At 52.1% G+C, this 24480-nt stretch overlaps 1 protein-coding gene and 1 pseudogene across 2 annotated transcripts in view; both read right to left on the bottom strand.

Annotated features, from left to right (window-relative positions):
• Positions 1-24480, bottom strand: part of DYNC1H1 (dynein cytoplasmic 1 heavy chain 1) — a 67292-nt gene that overhangs the window by 25354 nt on the left and 17458 nt on the right. For both annotated transcript variants that reach the window (XM_046009784.1, XM_046009786.1), the window contains exons 9-36: positions 24150-24329; positions 22374-22523; positions 20104-20250; positions 17461-17601; positions 16930-17106; positions 16691-16801; positions 16488-16607; positions 15724-15963; positions 13361-13516; positions 13114-13227; positions 12569-12679; positions 12282-12491; positions 11963-12109; positions 11610-11776; positions 11337-11510; positions 9730-9895; positions 9459-9647; positions 9173-9367; positions 8117-8399; positions 7793-7893; positions 6914-7073; positions 5683-5926; positions 5346-5529; positions 4658-4870; positions 3698-3936; positions 3357-3513; positions 944-1171; positions 190-420 (exon numbers count right to left, since the gene is read on the bottom strand). In XM_046009784.1, coding sequence (XP_045865740.1) covers positions 190-420; positions 944-1171; positions 3357-3513; positions 3698-3936; positions 4658-4870; positions 5346-5529; positions 5683-5926; positions 6914-7073; positions 7793-7893; positions 8117-8399; positions 9173-9367; positions 9459-9647; positions 9730-9895; positions 11337-11510; positions 11610-11776; positions 11963-12109; positions 12282-12491; positions 12569-12679; positions 13114-13227; positions 13361-13516; positions 15724-15963; positions 16488-16607; positions 16691-16801; positions 16930-17106; positions 17461-17601; positions 20104-20250; positions 22374-22523; positions 24150-24329 — 4935 coding nt within the window. The remainder of the gene's footprint in view (positions 1-189; positions 421-943; positions 1172-3356; positions 3514-3697; positions 3937-4657; positions 4871-5345; positions 5530-5682; positions 5927-6913; positions 7074-7792; positions 7894-8116; positions 8400-9172; positions 9368-9458; positions 9648-9729; positions 9896-11336; positions 11511-11609; positions 11777-11962; positions 12110-12281; positions 12492-12568; positions 12680-13113; positions 13228-13360; positions 13517-15723; positions 15964-16487; positions 16608-16690; positions 16802-16929; positions 17107-17460; positions 17602-20103; positions 20251-22373; positions 22524-24149; positions 24330-24480) is intronic.
• On the bottom strand, positions 14355-14593 carry LOC123945285 (annotated as a pseudogene).

Here is a 24480-nt window from a genome sequence, read left to right as displayed (position 1 = left end):
GAAAGTGGTTCCCAGCATTCTTGGCTCTTGGACACACCAGCACCTTTCTTGGCCTCCATGAAAGCCTGACCCTGTGCCCAGGAGAGAAAACACCTCCCAGAGGGCACCTAGTTTCGGGAGGTGCACAGAGCTCGTGCATGCTCAGCCCCGGTGGAGCCCTGCTCGCCCTTGACGCATGTGCCCCCCGACCTGAATGTAGCGCTCCAGCTGCTCGATCTGCATGGGGAAGTCGGGGTGGTTGGCGTTGTACTGGGCCACGTTCCGGCAGGCCTGGTGCAGCATGGAGAAGAGCGAGCCCAGGCAGCGGAGGCGCGTCAGGTCCATGATGTGCTCCAGCTTGAAGGCGTGCTCCAGGGCCTTGGTGACCAGGCCATTGGAGGTGAAATACGGCTGCATGATTGTGGCTGCGTCCCGCTGGATCTGCAAGAGGCAGTAAACGAAGCGGAACTAATATTTCAGAAAGCCCAGAGACTTTCATATGTATTCTCACTTAAGCCCAGGAGAGGGTCATGTGACCTGCAAACAATCTTTTTTTGGATCCCCTTCAATGACCGACCCTTACTCCTTTATCTTGGTAGTCCTCGACCACATTTCCTGGAAACACGGGCTTTCACCACTGAAATGGGAAAACGCAGTGTTTCATCAGTTTGCAAAGAAAAATCAGATAACTGAAAGAATTCTTTAAATTTTCCCAAACATGTCTTCCCTTCGGCAGAGGAGACTCCTTCCTTGGAAGCTGCTATGAGACAGCACTGACTATGCCAACCTCCCGCGAGAGCCCTCGTTCAACAGACGAGCAGAGACCACCCACGAAGAGTACCACAGCTCCCGGGCTCCCAGGCCCTCGGGGGGGTGGAAGGGCCGAGCTCGCCACACAGAACATCCCCGCCCTCTCCGAGGCAGATCTGTGGTCTCACCAGACAGAGTGCTGACGGCCTCGTACCTGCAGCATTGGGGAGGCGGCCTCCTCCCCCTCGTCCTCTTTGCCCTTGCGCCGGCGCTGGGCCTCGTCCTCCCCTTCGTCCAGGGGGATGCTGCGCAGCCGGGCCAGGAAGTTGTTGAAGATCATGTCCGTGCTGAGCACGTCCTCACTGAACCAGACCATGCCGCAGCGCGACACCGTGGCCAGCGTGGCGTACTTAAGGTCCTGCACTTCAAACATTATTCGCACCTGGAGAGAAAACACAGAGCATAGTAACGATGTGGGTCCCGTAGAAACTCAGACGTTCAAATTCTTTTACCTACACACACACTGAAAGAATAATTATAATCTTTTTGCACTTAGTTCACTTCGTTTGAAAGAGAAAACGTCTATGACTGCACCACTACACCATCCACGAGCTGCTCTCCACGAGAATCTGGGAAGGGTGGGCGCCTGGGGGGCTCGGTCAGCCGAGAGTTCGACTCTTGGCCTCCGCTCAGGTCATGATCTCGGGGTCGTGGGAGCAAGTGCCCTGCTGGACTCCACACTCAGCGGAGTCTGCTTGAGGATTTTGTCCCCCCGGTCCCTGCCCCTCCTCTCTGCTTGCATACACGAGCACTTGCGCACTCTCTAAAATAAATATATAAATCTTTCCTCCCTAAGATGTTATTTATTTGACAGATACAATTAGAGAAGGAACACCAGCAAGGGGAGTGGGACAGGGAGGAGCAGACTCCCCGCCGAGCAGGGAGCCCGATGCAGGGACCTGAACCTAGGACCCTGAGATCATGACCTGAGCTGAAGGCAGACACGTAACGACTGAGCCACCCAGGCGCCCCTAAATATATCAGTCTTAAAGAAAAAAATAGAAGAATCTGGGTCGGAAGCGTGTGTGCTGGGAGAAGAGCAGGTGAGCCCTGGAGACGCACTCTCGGAGGAGAGAACAGCTCCCTTGGAGGGGCGTTGGCGGCAGAGGTGCACCAGCCTCACCCCAGGCCGGTATGGCTGCCACATTCCCCCCCTGAACCCACCAACCTTCACCCTGATCCCTGAGGCAGGCAAGTCAGTGAGTGTCTCTGGTCCGCAGACGGGGATGGGTCCCCCACCCGGGTCCCAGTGCTGTAAATGGGGCGGAGATTCAAACCAGATGGTGTGATTCCCGAGCCTTAACCTCGGGGCTAGGCCGCCCCACAGGAGAGCAATCTCTCTGCAGCAACGGTTAGGAGCTACTGGCTGACAAGCCGTAACAGAAGGACCTGACAAGTCAATCAAGACACAAGTCCAGGTACACATATCCTGAGCGGCACCAGGCATCCCTGGCTCGGTTTCTGACGTGATGAGAGCCACCACTGCCCGTCCCAAGGTCCACATGCACCAGCTGCTCCTCCAAAACGAGTCCTCCTTTGTCTCACGCCCACCTCTGGCCCCTCAGCCAGTCCCACCAGCAGGAACTTTAAATCACAGCAGAACTCGGCAGCTCCCGCACTGCCAACGGCCCCGCCCACACCCATGGCCGAGCCTGCACGATCGCCCAGCTCCCGGCCAGTCCCCTTGCTCCCACCCTGCCCCCAGCAGCTGCGCTGCAGCCAGCAGCCAGAGGGAGCCGACGCAGACTCTCCCGCGGCTCCTGACGCCCTCGGTGGGCACATGCGAGTCCTCACGGCTGCCCCCTTCCCCTGGTCTCACCCACCCTCTCTCCCCTTGCTCCTCGCTCTCTGACCAAGCCCCCGGCTACCGGCCCCTTCAGCTGGAAGCGGCACACCCGGAGGCCCACAGACTGGCTCTTCCACCTGCCTCGGTCTCTACAGACGCTTCCCGGGGATGCTTCCAGGTCGTCCTTCTCGACAGGGCGCCCTCCAGATCTCACCAACACCCCCCACTCTCTTCCAGCTTGCCCTCACCACCTAACACTGTTTCCCTTGGTTTTCTGTCATCACGTCAGACTGTGTCCCCCAGGACGGCAGGGGTTTGGTCTGGTTTTCTCGTGCTGGACCTTCAGTAGGATGCGAATCCTTGCCAGGCCCACGCACGTTTCCTTATCTATCTGGTGGCGCGTCCAGGACCTGGACCAAAAGCTCATTTCCGAGGGATAGCTTTGACAGCTTCCATATCTAAATTACTCCATTTTGCCACTTCCCAGATATAAGGTACCTTCAGAAATCCTAACGACAAGCCCCTAACGTTTGGTTAGGAGTGTTCATCGGGAATTACGGAGTACGCTTACCATTTAGCAGACAACAGAAAGTTCTTAGTCCGATGGAACTATTTCTCGCCAGCCAAAGGACTGGAAAAATCTAGTACCAGGAGACTCCGTCAACCCTGAAAACTACTCACCTGGCTGACCGCTGCTACAGACCCTGGAGCCTCACCTCCAGAGCGGCACTCTGCTGGCACACAGGCCCCCTGGTCTGATGCCCCAAAGAAGGCCACTTACGTTGGGCGGAAGGCTGAGGCGCTCGCCATTCGGCAGAGTCAGGAGCTTGTTGTCGTCCAGCACCGAGTTCAAGTTCTCCACCCACTCGGGGTCCACGTCACCGTCGAAGACGATCCACTGACGCTTCTGCAGCTCACCCCTCACGTTGTCTATGATCCTGGTTTGGGAAGATTTTCAAACAGCTGTTGACCAACTTGAGATTCGGAGATCAGAGATGCTCACCTACACGGTTTCTGCAGTGACGATTTAACTCACTCAGTTTTGGTTAGGAAAGTAACACGTGCCGCTAATGTAAGGACAGAGCACCCAGGTCCCACTTGCGGGAATCACGGCGAACTCACTTTCTCAGGACGTGTGTGAATAGGCCATCTGTCCACTCCCTGGTGTTGGGGTCCAGGGTTCCATAAAGGTGGTCTTTGCTGATGGCCTTGGGGTCAATGATGTGGGCCACGCCCTCCACACCCTCGAGCCTCTCCAGAGCCTTGAGGAGGACGCGCCAAGCCATGCTCTTTCCACTTCCCGAAGGCCCCACCATCATCAGGCCATGGTTGATCTGTGTGATCTGGTAGAGCTGGAGGACCTGCCGGGCCAAACAGACCACATCAGGACCACTCCAGAGAAGAATGAGAAGGTTCTCCAGCCCTTCCTCATGGCAGCAGACACGAGACATGTGCTCTGAATCCCTAAAGGCAAGCACTACACCGGAACTTTTAAAGTTAACAGTACATGGGCCACATCTGCAAAAAATATTTCAATGGGGCTTTTCACTAAACTAGGGGCGTTCTTCGGCTGGGAGCCAGAGAACAGGGGATGCCGACCCAGCTGCCTCAAAAGATCCCCTTTAAAGAGGGTGGAGGCTCCGTGGCTGAGCCACCTGCGTGACCCATCCGACGGCGGTCCGGTCAGCATGCAGCCGTGCGACCGTACGCTGCTCAGTCTCCCAGAGGAAGGAGCGAAAAGAAGCCCACGCAGAGCATCCACCCGCACGGGTTGGGTTAGCAGGTTTATGTTGTCAACCCTACGACGCTGGCGAGTCTAGCGGTAGAACTTACACTGGACTAAATACTTTCCATAAGTATTTCCATAAGTGTCAGCGTTTCTAGAGAATGAACTCCACCACGTATGTGAAATTTTCACGGAAACCATTAGGTCTATGTTTAAGAAAAAAACCCTTGGGTCCATCTTGATAAAACAGCTGCCCCCTGGCCCTCACGGTCTGAGTTCTCTCGAACATGGCTCTTCCCCAGGGCCCGGGGCTGCCGTGACCGCACGGCACAACCAGCTGGGTCAACCCCCGTTACCTTCTCAACCCACATGCCGCCGACTTCTTCTCCGTCTCCGTACGTCAGATACATCTCCTGGCACACCTTCTTCAGCTCCTCTCGCAGCGCGGTCATCTCGCCCCGGTGGTACTGCACCCCGGGGAACACGTCCGACAGGAGGCTGAAGAGCAGCGGGATATCTTCCGCCACCAGCTTGGGCACCATAGTCTCACAGACGCTCTGGATCAGAATCTAATGGCGAGAAGACAGACGAGCTCTGAGCAGGGGTGCTGGGGTCTGGTGGGGAGCCCGACTCGAACGGCCACTGTTGTGTCCCCAGAAGGTACGTCAGAAAGATGCGGCCGTTAGCGACTCAGTTCACTGTACAAATACAGCGTCTTCTACCCATCCTTCCCAGGCCGGGGGATCACCACGGGGACTCTCAGGCGGAGGCTTAGATGTTGAAAAGGCCAATTTAAATATTCGTGTCTGGGGCGCCTGGGTGGCTCAGTCAGTTAAAGCCTATGACTCTTGGTTTTCGCTCAGGTCATGATCTTGGGACCCTGGGATGGAGCCCCAAGTCAGGCTCAGCACTCAGTGGGGAGTCTGCTTCTGTGCCCCCCTCCCCTCCCCCTGCTCGCACGCACTCTCTCTCAAATAAATAAATCTTTTAAAAAAAAAAATTAGTGTTTAAGGTGTGAGTGATTAGAAGAACATATGTACGAACCTCTTGTTCAGGTAGATTTTCTGCAATTTCTCCTTCATCAACTGCTTCCCCGCGTTCTTCTTTCTCCCTCTTTATCTTCTGGATTCTCTCTCTCTTCACATTTCCTGCACTTACCAGCACACTCTTCAAAGCTCGAAGACCAAAGTCATAATGGCTTTGGGAAGAGAGCTGCTCATCACACAGTCTGAAAGAGAAAACGTTTACCTTAGAACAGCGCACCCAAAGCAGCCGCAGGGTCAAGAAACCAGATGCGAAAGCTGAGCCAGGGTGAGGGATGAACCGCAGCGGCACATCTCACACACGCTAGCGCATGGCCGGGGTAACTCTGGGCACTCACTTGAAGAATGGGACGATTTTGTTCGCGAGGACCTCAGCAGTGCGGAAGCCCTGTGAGTACAGCATGACCTGGGCGATGAGCTGCCGGTCGGGCTTGGTCATGGCCAAGCTCCGGAACAGCTTCTTGAGGTTGTCGGGAAGGTTGGACCTGCCTGCATAGCCGGGGTTCATGGTGATGAAGATGGCCATGTCTGGGCTCACCTTCACTTGCTTGTTGAGCAGCTCACAAGTAATGGGAGCGGAGGCTGAAAATTGGAGAATGGTGTTAAGATTTGAAATGTTCAAAACCAGGCTAAAATCTCCCTAAAAGCACTCATCTCCCCATCAGAACCTAAAGCTCAAAGCCCAGGGCTGCGTGGGAGCCGCTCTCTGGCGCCCCTTCCAGCACGTCACCCTACCTGGGCAGACACAGCCGTGCGCACACCACCTTCATGACAGCCACCTGCACGTGGACAAAGTCACCAAGGGCGGAAACGCACACTCAGCTTGCACACTGCTGGGTGTCGGAAGGACAGAAATGCAGCCCAAGAGCCGTTGCAGAAATAAAAATCAATCCCCGTGACACAACTGACTGGTGCAATGCCAAGGACTGCCCTTTCCTGGGATCAACTGCCACCACCCGCACCGGAACCCACACTGGAACCCACACCCGAACCCCGAGCACTGCTTTCTCTAACACCCCTTTGTCTCACCGAGAGCGCCGCCAGGCTTTGGTAAGACAAGTTCCTACCACTGCAGAATGCAAGTTAACTGCACGGCGGCCACCGCTGCCATTACCCCTCCAGCACCCACCCGGCCCCCACCGGTGTGCCTGGCTTCGTAGGAGCGAGGCAGGGGACCAGAGCCTCCCAGCATAGGTCCTCCTACAGTGACAGAGGGCATGTCCCTGAGGCTCCCTGGAAGAACACTCTGCCAGCAGGCGGCCAGGAAGGCTGGCTCCAGGGGCATGCCGGGAGGGCCCACACTGGCCCAACACGTGCTGCGTGCAGGTACTGTGGAGGGAGCACGGGGATTCTTGCCACCTGGGCAGGGCAGCCAGGGTGTGGGCTGCTCTGGCCTGAGCAGTGTAGACCGCCCGTGCAGTACCATCTCAGGTCTTGCCACCCCGCCTGCAGCACTGAGTCCTGGAGGCGAAGTTCAATGCCAAGTTAAGGTGGCCAAACGGAACCCAGCCCACACGGGCTTTCCCTCCGCAGTCGCTAAGTAATTGTAAAGAAAAAGGGAAGTCTCACTCTTGTCACAGTTGGGGTTGGAGTGCTCCCGCAGCGCCTCTTGAATGCACTGCACCTGCTGCGACACGGCCGACAGCATCCGCTCCTCCAGGCGGTTGAACTCGTCGAAGCAGCCCCACGCGCCCACCTGGCAGAGCCCCACGAAGATCCGTCCCATCGCCTGAAACCGGAGCGGAGAGAGGGTCTCAGTGCTGGATCGCTGGTCCCGGTGCTAGACCGGGCCCTCCATCTGCCGCCCTCCCAGCTGGCTGTGGAGGGGACACGAGGCCGACAAGGGACCTGCGTAGTCCAGGGGCCTGCACGGAGCAGGCCCGTTGCTGACAGCAGCGACTGTCAGCGTACGCTTCAGCGCACCGCACCTCTCCTTCTCCGGTGCCAGTAAATCCTAACGAGAAAGCTCTTCTTTTTATTCTATCGCCTTTAGTTGGTTAAGAAAACTTTTTCTCGGGGCACCTGGGTGGCTCAGTCATTAAGCATCTGCCTTCAGCTCAGGATTCATGATCCCAGCTCCTGGGATCGAGCCCCGCATCAGGCTCCCTGCTCAGCAGGAAGCCTGCTCCTCCCTCTCTCACTCCCCCTGCTTGTGTTCCCCCCTCGCTGTGCCTCTGTCAAATAAATAAAATCTTAAAAGAAAAGAAAAAAGAAAATTTATTCCCAGACACAGGCACTAACGATTTCTTCCAAGAACATGCAGCTCCAGTCAGCGCCTGAGCACCTACACTGAAGCCCCGCTCAGAGTCACGCCATCCCCAGTCCCCAGCAGGGCGGATGAGCCACGCCGAGCTGTGAGGCCAGCAGCCTGGAGAGGGGCCCCGGGTGGCACTCCCCAGCTGGCCTCTCAAGCCACTAGACTTTAGGTGGATTCAGAAAGTTTCTCACCTGGAAATCAAAGGTTTCATCACAGTTGAAGACTAAAACAAAGCGTCCAAGCTGATGGCCAAGAGCTTTGACCGACTCTGTCTTCCCGGTCCCGGCCGGCCCTGTCATTGAAGAGCAGGATGGAGCACGTGAGTCCATGGGGAGGAATCTTGGCTTTACACAATTCATTTACAAAACGAAAGACTTAATAACTACAAACAAATCTAAAATTCTAGAATGTTCCAGCTACAAAATTAAGAAATAGGTTTCAAGTCACTGGTTTATTTTGTACAAAGTACGCTCACTCTTCACACTCTATCCGTCCAGGTCTGTAAAGTAACTTACCGAATGGGGACCCTCCCAGCCTGGCCTCTAAGGCTTGAGTCATGGTCAAATAGCAGCGGTCGGTGAGTGGGGTCTGCACCAGCTTGTCCTGGACGCCGAGGTACTCAAAGCCATAGTTAAATTTGGCATTTGCCATTTGGATCGACAGCTGCTGGAGCACATCAGTTTGCTTAGGGTCGAAGTAAAAGCGCATCTGGCTGAGCCATTCGAATGATTTGGCGTTGTCAATCTTGCTTTTGATCAGGGACCTTGTCACATCCCTCTGGTGAACCAGCTCTGTAATCTGAGCAGAGAGTCAGTCTGAGAGTTCATCAGGGACTAGAGAAGTACAGTGCCTTTCCTAGGGATGCAATCCTTGAACACCTTCAACTTGAAATGTGAGATCCAGTTACAGTGGCTTTTCGTAAATATTCCAAAATGTGAATTCATTCTTAAAACCAACAGAGCTGTGTGCCTGGGTGGCTCAGTGGATTAAGCCTCTGCCTTCGGCTCAGGTCATGGTCCTAGGGTCCTGAGATCGAGCCCCGCATCGGGCTCTCTGCTCAGCAGGGAGCCTGCTTCCCCCCTCTCTCTCTGCCTGCCTCTCTGCCTACTTGTGAGCTCTGTCAAATAAATAAATAAAATATTAAAAAAACCCAAAACCCAACAGAGCTATTATTTACACACTGGAATTGGGCAGAATCAAGAGCTACAGCAAAACCAAACAACCAAAAAAACTACTTTAAGTGCAAACTCTGCAACCGGCACGTGTCTCCGACCTCACAGTCTGGCCCCTGCGGGCTGGGTGCAGCACGGGCGCCGGCCCCTGGGCACTGCTCCGGGAAGGGATGAGGAGCAAGAGCGGAAAGCCCTGATCCAAGCTTATCACATCCAATTTACCGGGATGTGTACACGAAACTCCCTGCTCCGGCACAGTCACCTGGTGACAGGATCAGACTGCAAATACCCACCCCAGACTCATAAACTCGCCACCTCCTTTACTCCCGAACACCAATCAGAGGACTCTGCAGGCACAAGCGCCTGACCGGTGAGGAACGAGTCGAACACGGGACTCACCAAGTGCTCCAGCTTCCGTCTCCGGAGCGGCGGCTGCTCCATGAGGACAGAGTCGGCCAACACGTTGAGAGTGACCTCCACGTTGCTCAGCACGGAGTGCAGGGGTGCCGCGTCCCCACTGCCCCCGATGCTGCTCAGCGCGGTTTCCACATTTTCAGACCAGGCGATCTGGGCTGACAGAACCACAAGCTGGGCCTGAACAACACAAGACACAAGAACCAAAGGATCATTTTGGACACCAGCCCGTGCACCCGCCTTTACGCTGACCCACTTCTGCTACATTTACCTGGTACTTATCAATCCAAGTGATGTATGTATTCGGGTCAATTGAAGTTGCTTTACCAAAAATCTCAACTTCTGTAACAGACTCAGCAAGAAGTTTAGCCAGTGTGACCCTCATCTCCTTTTCTACCAGCGTGAGCCACTCGTTGATTTTGGGATGCTCGGTAATCGAAACAGGAGTTTTAAACATAACCTGAAATACATACAATTTAAGAATGAAGATTGTGCAAAGATCGGAGAGAGGCATTCTGAGTTACAATCACACATTCAACTACCTCCTCTCCTTCACGGGATGAAATGCCCAAGACGACAGAGTTATCCTCATTCAGGATGATGCTCGAAACTCCAGCAAACATTTTCTTGAAATGTTTCTGTAACTTAGCTACATTCTTACTGTTTCCAATAATTTCAAGCAAATCTTCATCACCCACAAAATAGAACCTAAAATTAAAACAGCATTCAAGTTGCTAAAATGTTATACATAGGTGAGTAGTCAATCAAAATGTAACTTCAAGGGACGCCTGGGTGGTTCAGTGGGTTAAGTCTCTGCCTTCGGCTCAAGTCATGATCTCAGGGTCCTGGGATCGAGTCCCGCATTGGGTCCTCTGTTCAGCGCGGAGCCTACTTCCTCCTCTCTCTCTCTCTCTCTGCCTGCTTGTGATCTCTGTCAAATAAATAAATAAAATCTTAAAAAAATGTTTTCAAAGATTTTATTTATTTATTCTAAGATTTTATTTATCTGACAGAGAGAAATCACAACTAGGCAGAGAGGCAGGCAGAGAGAGAGGAGGAAGCAGGCTCCCCGCTGAGCAGAGAGTCTGATGTGGGGCTCGATCCCAGGACCCTGAGATCATGACCCAAGCCGAAGGCAGAGGCTTTAACCCACCGAGCCACCCAGGCACCCCCCCCCAAAATGTAACATCAAACTGTGGGAAGGGAAACTGGACTTGGACGGTGGTGGTCAATCTCCAAGTCTGAACAGAGATCACATTAAACTTCTTCCAGCCCTCAGCAGAAGATACATTTTTTTAAGATTTTATTTATTTACTTGACAGAAAAAGAGAAAGAGAGATCACAAGTAGGTAGAGAGGCAGGCGGGGGGCGGGTAGCAGATTCCCTGCTGAGCAGAGAGCCTGATGCGGGGCTCCATCCCAGGACTCTGAGATCATGATCTGGGCCGAGGGCGGAGGCTTAGCCCACTGAGCCACCCAAGGGTTCCCATTTTTTTTTTTTTTAAGATTTTATTATTTGTTTATTTATCTGACAGAAAGAGAGAGATCACAAGTAGGCAGAGAGGCAGGCGGGGGGTGGGGGGAGCAGGCTCCCTGCTGAGCAGAGAGCCCGATGTGGGACTCGATCCCAGGACTCTGAGATCATGACCTGAGCCGAAGGCAGAGGCTAAACCCACTGAGCCTCCCAGGCGCCCCAGGAGACACATATTTATCTAAGAAGTTACTGAAAAGGAATTCCACGGATTTCATGTCATTTGCCTTACGTCATGGACTTACTTTTATTTACTTATTTTACCTTTTACATGGTCTTATTTGTTAAAAGCCTATTCAATTTATAGTAAGCAAACTATGCAGAAAGGAAGAAATACCACTTGGAAAATAATCAGAGCTAAATTTTTAAGAGTTATGAAATGCCTGGAGGGGTGGATAATCGTTTCAGTGAAGCTTCATAAACAAATGCAAGGGAAAAAACGAGGGATTATTCATCATAATTAGGAATACATGCATGAAAGGAGAGTAATATTCATTAAACGGATTACTGGTAACACAACTCCTGATGTGAAAACAATCAACACGCAGCCCCAGAAGGGAGAGCAGACAGCTCTTGAAACTGAACTTCACTTCTGTGCAAGTCAAAGCAAGCATCTTACCTGGGGAAAGACGATCGCTCCCTTTCCAGGTATTCTCCCAGTGCTTTCTGGATCTTTCCTAGCAGGTCTGCCAATCTCTCCAGAGACCTCTGTACCCCCTGGATGTTCAGAACATCCATAACAAGGGGGGACTTGGATACTTTTTTCATCAGAGCCAAAAACTCCGTGCTGATACTACAAATCAAATTGAAACCGTTGTTAGCTTTTACGTGAAGAGCGGTTAGCAGACACATCTACAACTCGGCTCTCTTACTCCCTGGCTGGAGGTCGTACCTCTGGAACCGCTGCGTTTCCACCGGCAGCAGGTGCTTGATATCCGCACTGCCCGTGAAGATGCCTTCCAGGTAGACCCACCGTCTCTGTACGTCGATCCACACGTCAAAGAGAGCCATGATCCGATTCAGCTTGTCTTCCCAGCTCAGGGCATCTTCTTCGAAAACCTAGTGGACAGATGGGAAGCAGATCCCAGCTGCTAAACCTTTCACTCATTGATATGCCAAAGCTTACTAAAAAATGCAAATTAGGTCAACTTGTTTCGCTTACACTTCAAATACCAGTCAAAAGATATTACAGAGAAAGTGCAGGAGAACGCTCAGTAAGAGGGAAGGCTTCCCCAGCAACGGTACCTTGTAATACGGAGACAGCTTCATGGCCGAGACGCTGTTGATGTGCTCTTTGACCTTGTTGAAGAGGTCATCCCAGCCTCGGATCAAGCGACACTTGTTCTGATAGTTAACCAAGTCTAGCTCGTAAGTATTCCATACCTCTCTTATCTGAATTAAAACCAAAAGAAGGAATGTTATCGACATGTGGGCATTCACCAGCCGCACAAGCAAGTAGGAGTCACGGGGACAAACGGACCGCAAAGGCAGCTGTCTTACACAGCTCAAACCTATGTCACAGCTAGAAATGTGACATGAAAACGGCTGCCGGTCCATTGTTCACCTGCTTCAAGAATTCTTCCAAAGCCATTTCCCCTTGTGCCACAAGCAGCACGTCCTTGACAATAGCTTCATTTTTCTGCAAGTCAACATCCCAGATCTGGCCAAGGGTTAGCTCAGAAACAACCCAATTAACATGAAGCCTTTTCATCAGCTGCTTCCAATGGCGATCTTTGAGTGCCTCGGATTTCAGCTCAATCACCAGCATGTTTATCTGTGGAGAGAGTCAGCAGGTCACCTGTGCAGCCGTGCACCTAGCGGACACCCGGGACCCCAGCCGTGACTCACTACCTTCAGGTAACCTTTCAGAAGCCTCTGGACAAACTCATAGGACGCGTACTGCCGTAATCGCGCAGGGAAGTTTTTCAGCTGGTTCAGGAGGCCATCTAAATTTTGTCGAAGCTGTGGAGAGAAAAAGTGGTATTCAGTTTGCCAACACTTTCTTTAAATGGAGAAGTATCTTATAAAATACTTTTAAGGGGCGCTGGGTGCAGTAGTCGGTTAAGCGTCCAACTCTTGACTTCGGCTCAGGTCAATGTGTCAGGGTCAGGAGATCGAGCCCCGCGTCAGGCTCTGCACTGAGCAGGGAGTCTGCTTCTTTCCTTCTCCCTTTCCCTCTTCCCCTCCCGCACTCCATCTCAATCTCTCATCTGAAATAAATTAATTAACAAAAAACCACCTGGTTTTGAAGCACATTTTACATCAGTCCAGACGAAATCTGTAAACGACCACCCTGTGACACTTGGTGAACTCACACCAGGTGGGCAAAGCTTCTAAGCGAAGCCTACAACTCCCCACACGTGAGGGCACACAACAGCCGCTGGGACTAGGTATACCTTCCGAGGCTGGACGGAGACCCACGGCTGCTCCTTCATCTGATCAATCTGCTCCCAGACTTTGGAAAGTTCTGACCAAACGCCTTTGAGATCCTGTAGTTCCTCTAAGGCCACCTGTGATGGCGACAGCGCAGCAGTGAGGCTCTGGATGCAGGAACCACTGCAGCTTGGCAGGGCCCTGGAGATGGCCCCGGCCAAGGGCAGAGTGAGGATGAGGAGCCCCACCCCTACCTCCTGTGGTCCGTACCTGGACGCGCTCTTCACTGCCGCTGAGAAGTCCTGTGTCTGTCAGTTCCAGCGCCTCCTTGGCCTTTGCACACTTCTCCCGGTCATCCTTCAGCCTGCCGAACTTTCCTTCGTATATGGTCAGAGCCTGAAGCGCCTCCTCCGGGCGAAGATTGCCCTGCAAGCAAAGTGTGGAATTGCAGAGCTAAGTCTCAGGACAGATGCCTGCTTGGGCTCTGAAACGGTGGGGAGAGCCTGCGGTGAGCCTGGAAATTTGTGATTCCTTAAACATGTCTCTGTGTATGTACCTCTTCAGCAAGATGTATGCTTATGATCCGTCTAAGTTAGTGAATGTAACTTTCACTCCTGTACGTGACATAAACAAAGCACGGATAAGAAAAGTAGAGCACTGATGCCTCACTGGCTCAGTCGGAAGCGCATGTGATGCTTGATCTCGGGGTCATGAGTTCAAGCCCTGTGATGGGTACAGAGATGACTTGAATCAACACATATTTAAAAAAAGAAAAAAGGGGGTGCCTGGGTGGCTCAGTGGGTTAAGCCTCTGCCTTCGGCTCGGGTCATGGTCTCAGGGTCCTGGGATTAAGTCCCGAGTTGGGCTCTCTGCTCAGCAGGGACCCTGCTTCCCCCTCTTCTCTGCCTGCCTCTCTGCCTACTTGTGATCTCTCAGTCAAATAAGAAAAAAAAAATCTTAAAAAAAGAAAAAGAAACAAGAAACAAGAAGGTGGAGCACCACTCCATTTGGCCACCATCTCACTAAGTGCCTGGGGAGGCAGGAAGAGAAGAGTCAGGACAGACTGGGGCTGGGAGCAGGCCTCTCCGGATCTGAGGGCACGGGGCTCTCGGAGGGCAGGGCGCTGCCAGCCATGCCCTCCCCGAGGCACACAGCCACTGCAGCAGTTACCGAGAGAAGGACGAGAATCAAGTGGTCCTCAGTGAAATGGCCTCTAGTTGAGAATTAAACTATGATTTGCTGACTCCTCAATAACTTGAAAATGACTAGATAAAATATAAAAAAATTAAACTGCAACACATGACTAGCAAAAAATGGCAATAAACAATATCCAAATTTCGGCGATCAGAATCTTGCCTACTGAGGATACTCACTCCCCTGCTAGAGCCAGCATTCTGCAAAGCTACAGTCCTGGCACTTGTGAAAGCAAAGGGCTTCTTCAATTAGCAATAATCACGCCTCGGATAAACCTCATTGGCTACGATACTGCCACTGCGCAAAGCTTGCAAAGGGCTTCTTAAAGCAGCGGCCCTCGAACCAGAATTAAACAGAAAGTAGGACCTGTGGGTCCAAGAGCACAGGCCGGGCCGAGGCAGGACGGAGCTCTGCCGAGTGGGTGGGAGGCTAGATCTGTCGCCAGGCCTGCTGCGGAACGCCTACACCCCCAACCAGAACACCAGACTGACACCAGCTGCCCCCCTTCTCCCCTGCCTATGCTGTTTTCACGTCTAAACCAATCAGACGGAACTCCCCCAGGAAACCAGGTACACGGTTCTGTGCTTGCTTGAGCCTTGCACACGCTGTCGCTTCTAATGCACCCCCCGCCACTGCATGACTTGCCAGGTCCCCTTCCTCCCGCAGCTCTCCCCTCAGACGCCGCTCTCCCTGTAGGGCAGCACACCAGCAACACTCCTCGTCCGCCTGGGCCCTTCCCCATCTGACTCAAATACATGTCTTCCGTGCTCGTTTTCACCTGCCTCTCCCACTGCAGTGTCCCTCCTGGTCATTGCTCTGTCCCCACTGCCTGGAACACCGTCGGTGCTCAGTAAACATCTGAATGAACCAAGAGGACTGAGGGGGCAGGTCCTGGGTACACAACAAGGATGGCAGGACCTGCCTCCCACAGCACATGGCAACGTGAGGCTCGGCCTGTGTCTGCGAGAAATTAAATTCTAATTTTTGAGTATGCCTAAGTAAGAGAATAACTTAACAGAAAACCTTAGGGGTGCCTGGGTGGCTCAGTGGGTTAAAGCCTCTGCCTTCGGCTCAGGTCATGATCTCAGGGTCCTGGGATCAAGCCCTACATCGGGCTCCCTGCTCAGCGGGAAGCCTGCTTCCCTTCCTCTCTGCCTATTTGTGATCTTTGTCTGTCAAATAAATAAACAAAATCTTTAAAAAAAAAGAAAAAAGAACAGAAAACCTTAAATTTTTAAAACCACCTGCTGACTTGAATGATCGTCTAGGTAAAAAGAGCTCTAAGTTGGCAAGTGCTGTTTAAGTTACAAAAAGGTAAGTCCTCCTCCCTAGAATGCGAAGTCAGAGCAAAGCCTTCTGTGTGGGAGAAAGGACGCCGACTCGCAGTGGGGGGTTGCCGCGAGGGGGTGGGGGGCTGGGCCGTGGCGGGCGGGGCTCACCGTGACGGGCTTGGTTTTCTCCCAGTCGGCCAGCAGGTCTGTGGTGCGGCTCTCCACCGCCCGGTCCTCCTGCACAATCTTCATCTGCAGGTTCGCCACCTGCTGCTGGATGGCAGAGTCCTTCCGCCGCATGATGTCATTAAAGGCCCCCCACTCGCCCTCAATGTTGTCGATGTAGAGCCAGGAAGGCGGGAACTGGAACCTTTGCTTTTCCAGCAAGCGCTGGCCGTTGCGGTAGAGCTTTGAGAAGTGAAAAACATAGGTTTTTTTTCTTTCACAACAGAAACCATCGTCAAATTCCCATGTAAAAGGAAGACACCCTGCGGCTCTAGAATACAGAACATCCGTATGTTTGCTCTTGTCCAGAAACCTGCCCAGGGAGTGTGGTGCCCGGGAAGCAGCACGGCCCAAGCCTGCGGCAGCTGCTGCACCCCACAGCCAGCTGCGCCCGAGCGGCCCCGAGACGACGGAAGGCACGCTGCTGAGGCGCTCCCACCCCCTTCCGAGTCAGAAAAACCAATGCACGGGGGACTCAAAGATCAACAGCTAACGTCCAACATTTAAAAGGCAAGACAGAGTGGTTCTTAAACCTCGACGTGCTTAGAAGTCACCTGCAGAGCTGTTTAAAATGCAGACCTGGGATGCCAGGATCTGCGTTTAAACCAGCTCAGGTGGGTCAAGCTGGTGGCGTGCGGACTGTGCAGATCTAACTCCAAGCGCCTCCTGGGCCGATGCTGAGACTCTGAACTGTTTCCGGAGCTCACCTCAACTTGTTTTTCAAACTGTTTGATCTTCCGTTTCAAAGACTGCACGTAGGTGATGAAGGTCACTGCGTCGGAGGTGCTGGCCGTGTCCACCGAGTGCTGCTCCAGCTCCTGGCGTGACTGTTCGGAGAGAACACAGAAGGGTAACGCGGGGCCCAGGTCACCAGCACACTCGTCCCGCTGCCAGGATCCTGCTTCCTCACCTTGGAGATCTGGGAGTGGAATTCCGTCATGTTCGATCCGAGCATCTGCCCAAATTTGCTGAGAACCTCCTTGTGCCAAGAGTCGTACTTCAAGTTCACCTTAGACTGAACCTGCAGGCGAACGAGCCCCCACAACAGGCCTTCAGCTCCTTCGGGCTCCAGCTGCACCCCCGTCCCTCACAGACGCTGCCTTGAGAGCCGGCCACCTCCACCCCTTGTGACAAGACAGCAGAGCTCACCTTGCCGTAATCTATAACCACTGGCCCAAACTCTTTCTTGGTTTCTGCGTTGTCGAAAGTGCCTCTGGCCTTCCTTATCTGAACCAGGAGAGCCTGCCATTTGTTGAGATCTTCCCCCAGCCTGTTGTAGATGTTCTCTGCCTGCATGTCCCACAGGCACTGATACTGAAGCCAGACCTGCAGACGAAGGGCACGGTCAAGCACACAGCCGGCCTCTCACTGGGTAGACCGCTCGTGCATCTGACGTTCATAGTTCATTAAAGAGACTCACTTTCAACACTGCTAGAAAAATTCATTTCAAACCTTCAGAATTTTCATATTAAAAGAGAATAAAATTCACCGCTCTCTGAAATGCGAGTTAACAGACTGCAAGATCTGCTCTACTGCTGACTGTTTAAATTAAGCGTTATCTAGCCTATCACACGGTACACACAGTGCACAGATTTTAGCTCCCACCTTTAGTAGACCACACACGCACTACGTTAAAATAGACTCTACAGCAATATCTGAACGACACTGGGAGCATCTCACCTTGACGTACTGCTCGACCTCAGTCACGATGCCCATGACCGCAGAGTAGGACTCCTCCAGGGCAACGGGGCCATCAGGCATCCGCGTTAGAGCATTCCGGTAGAACTTCTCTTCTTCAGTCAGCTCATAATGTACGCCCACCTATGGAAGCCGAGGCGGAAGGAGCGCAAACAGCATATATAAGATGTTCATCTCAGAGCCCCTTTCACTGAATTCAAATGAACCGTAGGAATAGCTTGCTGTAAAAATGGCATTTAATGTCCCCTTACCCCAGCCACGAGAACTCAGAGGCCTACTCGTACTTCACTCATCGGCCAATAAAGGGACCATCAGACCAACGACAAGGTAGCGAATGCTCTGTCACTACACAGAAGCAGTTGTAGAGCCTTCTGAGCCCTGGGAGCAGAGGCCCGGAGACCTGAGCCTCTCCGTGGTAATGGAACACCAAAGGTGAGGTCTAAAGGACTAAGACGACCGTGACCACACAGTTACACCAGCCTGGATGATGGAAGTGATGACCAGCCATCAAGTCAATGAGCGGAGCACTGGCTATGTGCCAGGCACTGTTCTAGGCACGAGAAACAGCCAGACAAAAATCTCTGCTCACATGGATTTATACTCCGTGGGAGGAGAGACAGGGAAAAGAAACCATACAGAACGTTAGCGGGTGAGCAGCGGTCTGGAGACAAAGCAGGAAAGAGGCAGGCTGGGAGTATGGGGTGGGGAGTCAGGGAAGGCCCCACTGAGCAGGACTGGGGGAGGAGAGTGCGCTCTGCCAGCATGTCGCTACCACAGGTTCCAAGCAGAGGTCAGCAAGTGCAAAGGCCCAGCGGCAAGAGCCTGTCTGAAGAGAGTGAGAGGCCAGCGTGGCCGGGGCAGAGTCAGTGAGTGGGATGCAGGCGCTCAAGTCAGAGAGGCCACAGGCACACACTAGGTGGGGCCCAGCGCTCTGCCACGGGACGCGGCTTTGGGTGGGGTGGTACGGGAAGCCGTCAGTGGGCCCTGGGAGACCGCGGCAGGACTGCCATGAAATCTAAGTCTTACACTGCTGCGGCGTTGAAAACAGGTTCTCGGGGGACTAAAGCAAACACAAGGATCTGTCAGGGGGAACCTGAAGAACCCCAGTGAGGGGTGACAGTACCTTGGATTGGTGGTTCAGTGGATGTGGGCAAAAAAGATCAAGGTTGATTTTGAAGACGGAGACAGGGGAGGCCAGGGTGACACCTCGACTTAGGCCTGAGCGGGCTGAAGGTGGGGAAAGGAAAGACTCGGGGGGGGGCAAGTGCGAGGGAGGGGGTCGGAGGTGCGTTCAGTGTGTGGCACCCACCAGGCTGGTGGAGACGCCCGGGAGCCAGCAGGAGATGCGTCTGGAGGTCAAGACAAAGGCTGGGCTAGAGACGTGAGAACAGGGTTGTCACACATGGCCGCATTCAGTGAGTGGACTGTGTGCGACAGAGGTCTGGGTGGGCAGCACACGGAGACAGGAAGAGGCTGGAAGGAGGAGAGCCAAAGAGGAGCCAGCAGAGGAGATGGCCAGTGAGTGGGAGGAAAGGCAGGACGGCCAAGAGGAACAAGCATATCCAGCAGGAGGGGGTGCGCCCCCGTCACATCCTGCCACTGCCACTTCTCAAGGGCCGAGAAGCCTGCCAGTGACAGGGAAAGGCGGGGGACCCTCACGTCTGAGGGGTAGGGACCTGGAGCAGGTGCGTAGACAAGTCCTCTACGTTTTTACCAAGAGAACCAAGCAGTAAGATGGCTAGAGGGTGACAGGGTCAGGCTTATTCACAGACAGGAGACTGAGCCACAGAGCAAGGGCAGGGGACCCAGAAGAGGGGCTGGCTTCCGTTCCGTCAGATGTGGAGACGAACAGAAACACGGCTGGTTAGAAACAGCATGTGACAAGAAATATCCTGCAGTCTGTACAGACTGCCCAGAGCGGAAGGAACCAGTATTCACAGTTGGGTCCTGATTAGCTAGCTGGCCACTGCCAAGTTCGGGCTAATCACTGTCAAGACTGAGTCTATAGGTGGTTGCTACAGCAAAAATTCTAAGGACTCAGCCCATGTTGCATCTGGTCCAAAGCTAATACTTTCTAGAAGAGCTGGCGTAACAGGCTGTGGAGATCTGCTTATACAGAGTAATGCTGCTTAGAGACCAAGGACTACCTAGTCTTTTGGGTTTTCCTTTTGCTCCAGAAGCACATTATTAAGAGTGTATCTAGGATTTGTTTTGAAATAATCTGGTGGATGGAAAGGGATCAAAATTTAAATTGACCACATGATAATAAACAAAGTAGGATGGTCTGAGTTCATGAAACTCCTAGTTTCACGTGTATCTGGAAACCTCTATAGGAAGTGGGGGTGGGGAGGAACCAGAATTAAAATTCCCAGAGAAGTTCACGGAGGGAATTTCTACAAGACTACCGAGATCGGAATTGTAGAGGCAACTATTCGGAAAGGCAGCCCAGGAAAACTCTCGGGTCACATAAGCCTTCTCTGCTTTCCCTTAGAGTGCTGGGCGCCAAGTGCAGACGAGAAGACAGACAACAGCAGAATTTAAAGAGGGGTGACGGAGTGGGGGTGCCACAGAGCCCGAGGGGGGCCCGGTCCGACAGGTCAAGGTGAGAGTGCCGGGAAGGCTCACCTGGTACCTCTGACTCTGGATCCGGGGAAGAGACAGCACAACCATCTTCCAGGCAAACATTTCCTGATACAGCTTGTACCTGCACTCTTCGATTGGCGGATTCAAGTAGATGACCTGATTGGTTATTCTTAGCTCATGAACAACATTCTGTAAGACAAAGATTTCATTTCTTACTCAGCAATCATTTTCAATAAGCTGGCGTTTATGCATTTGTGATGTCAGAGTCAGTATTCGTGAGGTATGTGATCGTTTCTTGGTTAAAAACCTATTACGCAGGTGATTCTAACATACTAATAAACTGGTGAATGTCTCCAGGAGCCATTTTCAATTAAATGGTACTGAATATGTGTGTGTGTGACTGTCGCTCAGTAATCACCTCAAGCAAAATCAGGTGCTACGAATCCTGAAATGTGAAAGTGGGTATAAAGTATACAAATTATAGCTTTTTTTTCCTGATTGTACAAAGCATTAGAATCATTTCAGAGAAATGTTCTCGATATAAATGCTTTTTAAGTAAAAAAAAAAAAATGGTTTTGACACACAACACTTTCACCCTCTAAATTTTATTGACCTACTGGAGTCTGAACCATGAGTGTTACCTGATTAGAGAACGTGGCCTTGTGTATGACGCGCCCCATCTAGAGGACTGTTAAGGAGTTGGGGGCAGGCACTGCTGAGGCTCCTCCTGGGTCCCCTGTACCTTGGTGAATGTGTAACACCGCGCAATGGAGCACCGTCTGACTGAATGTGCTGGCTGATCTCCGACACAGCGACCCCAGGATCTGAGAACCCTGTGCCACCAATGCAGGGACCGAGGCTGGCACGAGCTGTCAGACACGCACTGCACGGAGGCAGGTTTACAGGCCAAGGTGAGGCCATGCCGCCTGCCAGTGTCTGCTTTAAGCTAAGCAAGAATTCCGACCCCATCTCCATGAGATAGCGGCTCTAGCTTAGACATACTCATTTGCTTTTTTGCATCTCTGTATTTTAAAAAGTAGGCTCTGGGGATAAACATGTGTAATATTCCACAGTGAAAACACTTTTCAAGCATTAAGAGAAAAAAATGAGCAGGTAACACCTGGGGAAACAAAAACAGCCAATTGTTTCTCCTACATCAAAGTTTCTACCTTCTGTTCTTTTAGGATTCTGTTTTCTGAGACTTTTTTGGGGGTAAATTTAACACGAACTGTGTAACGCAAATGCATGGCTTACTGAACTCCTATGCGGCAGACACCTTTGTAACCAATGCCCACACTAGCAGACACGACCTATTTGCACAGCCTGAACTAACACAATTTTCTAGAAGGCTTGCTGGGCCTCAGCTGGTCACTTCTTCACTCACATGGGAAACCGGTGGCTTGGAGACAAGGACTGCTGTCCAGAGTGGTGACCACTGTGCTAGTCATTCTTCCACGAGACGCTGAGATTTTATGAAAAGTGACATTTTAGTGTCAGAGTCTAAACTTCTCCTCGTACAGATCACACTGGGTTCTTGAAATGATTTCTCGCACATATGCTTAGAAAGCAGAGATTGTTTTATCCTGTGTAGATTTTTTCTAAAATTTCCCACTCTTATGGGGTGCCTGGGTGGCTCAGTTGGTTAAGTGGCTGCCTTCGGCTCAGGTCATGATCCTAGAGTCCTGGGATCAAGTCCAGCACTGGGACTCCTCTCTCAAATAAATAAAATAAAAATCTCAAAATAAATAAATAAATAAGATTTCCCACTTTTAAAAAACTTCCGATTTTGTAATTATTTTAGACTTACAGGAAAGTTGCAAAGAAAGTATAAAGAGATTTTATATAGCCTTCACGAGCTCCCGTTAATGCTGCCATCTAACACGGTACAACTACCCAATGAAGAAGTCGACCCTGAAACAACACTACTAACTCAAATACTGACTTCGGTCAGATTTCCCAGGTCCCCCATAGCACGCAAAGTCGTCACAGTTCCTTAATCCCTTCCAACCTCTGATATTTTCTCAGTTTTTCCTTGTCTTTCATGACCATGACACTCTTTTCTCATGGTCAGAAGGAGTCTGGGAGCTGTGCGGACAAAGACCAGGGGGAAAGCGGCCGTGTCACCATGTCGCACACATCGCCGGGGTAAAACAATGAGCACGAGAGCACTGGTGACGCCGACTTTGGTCCCCTGGGTGAGAGGTTGTCTGTCAGGTTTCTTCACTGTTAAGTGGCTTTCTCATTGGTACTTTTCAAGGGAAGAACCCTTTGTTTGATTGACCAGCAAACTGGACGCTATGGGAAATACTCACTTTAATCTTCGGCTCTCCGCCAGGCTTGTGACTAACTTGAGGCGCGTCTGTGTCCATGTCAACTTCTGCCTTATCTTCAGCTTGTCCAAGCAGCACCTGGGTCCAAGCTCTCAGGCCAGCTTGTAGGCGCACGCCCAATATTCTTTCAATCTACAGAGAAAGCAGGATGAAAGACCAGTGTTCTTCCAAAAGGTCGCTTAACGAGCACGTCAGGTAGGAAGCCAATGCTTCAGGTCAAGCACGATGGTTGCTACCCCACCCTTCACCGTACCCTGGATCACCACCTCACTAGGCCTCTCTCCCAGCCTAGAGGCGACCTCCATCTGGGGGCTAACCCAATCACCAACCCTCCGAATTGTAAGGGACAAGGAGAGGGAGTCACGGTCTTGCTGTTTGCTTAACTCACTAGAAAATTTACAGAACAAAAGTGTTTTCCTGGTAGCTTCAGAGATAAAACTAATAATCTACAATTTGGAGAATAAGCTGTTTTCGTTTTTGTGAGACTGATGTGTAAGTGACACGCAACACGAGCTTGAGGTGCGCAACGTGTGGTTCCGTGTGTGCGCGCCGCAGGCGCCGCAGAACCGTGACCGGGTAAGACCAAGGAACATCTATCGGCACACACAGCTGCCCATTCTCTTTTAGAAAGTGAAGAAGAAAGTCTTCTGATATGGAATGAGACAAGCGAACGTCCCATGAAGGGGACCTCTGTGTGTCTTCGTGCAGTCTGTCCCTCCTGGGAATGCTGGAAAGGCTGCAGTGGCAAAGCCTGAGACTTGCAGTGGACTCACAAGAGCGGGCTTGGTGACATTTCCCTGGGAACCTGTACCTTTGTGGGTCATAGGCTTTCTCTTCCTTTCTCCCCACATGGATAACGAAGGTGCTTCGGAGCTGCACACTGGGCAGCTCTGCAGTGACCTACCCTATCCTTGGGGCTCTCCGCAGATGCTGACACCCGCCAACGAGAAAGCCACGTGGGTGGTATGTTTTAAACACATGCACAGCTGCACACAAGTACTTCCCTCTGTCTGCATACTTCTGTAGGGGGGAGCCCCGCTCCTCTACACCAGAAGTAAGACATATCTGGTTGCTAGGCATTTCTTTTCTTCTTTAATTAAGCTCTTGGCCCAACATGAGCCTTGAACTCACGACCCAGAGGTCTAAAGTCCCGTGCACTACCAACTGAGCCAGCCAGGCACCCCCTAGACATTTCTTTTTAAACTGGGTGGTGGAGGGGCGCCTGGGTGGCTCAGTGGGTTAAGCCTCTGCCTTTGGTTCAGGTCATGATCCCAGGGTCCTGGGACTGAGCCCCACATCAGGCTTTCTGCTCAGCAGGGAGCCTCCTTCCCTTCCTCTCTCTCTGCCTGCTTCTCTGCCTACTTGTGATCTGTCAAATAAATAAATAATTTTTTAAAAGATTAAAAAAAAACCTGGGTGGTGGAGAAGGGGCAGCATGTCAGAAAAGGATGCCTGGAGACGAGGGCCAGGGAGAACCCCCCACGTTACTGGGTGTGCAGGGAGGGCAGGAAGGAGGCTGTCACATAGTCAGAAGATGAAGAGACTCCCCCACCTGACCACCTGCAACCTGGATCGGACAGGAGCGTTGCTAGTTCCACAGCTCAGCTCCACCGTTAGCTACATGGGATTTTCTGAGAAGAAACGGGACTACTGCTGGTAACTTCTATGGGAAAATGCTTTTCAGTGACCAATTAACAAGCTTATAAAATCGGGCTGACCGCAGATAACCGAAAAGCACCGTAACCAGCCATCCCTCACCTCCATGTCAAGCTTATTGACCCAGATGGGCAAGTTGGAGTAGGAGTGCAGATTCAAGTCGTCCACGGCCTTCTGGACTCTGTTCAAGATCTCGGAGAAGGTCTTGTGGTCGTACAGGCAAGTCTCCAGCGAGCGGACCTCCAGGTCTATTTTTTCTTCAATGATCAGCAGGTCATCCACCTAAGGGAAGGCGCATCGAATATTTAAAACTCCATTCCCACATCCCTTTACTTTTATGTGTATTTCTCAAGCAACATATGTTTCAGGCAAAGGAGTTCTTCCAGGAATAGCCAGTCCCATTTATTCGGGGGTCCCCGCTCCTGTATTCTCA

The sequence above is a fragment of the Meles meles genome, chromosome 6, assembly GCF_922984935.1.
Source record: "Meles meles chromosome 6, mMelMel3.1 paternal haplotype, whole genome shotgun sequence".
NCBI lineage: Eukaryota > Metazoa > Chordata > Mammalia > Carnivora > Mustelidae > Meles > Meles meles.
Note: the sequence above shows the minus strand (reverse complement) of the source record. Positions and strands in the feature narration are given on the sequence as shown.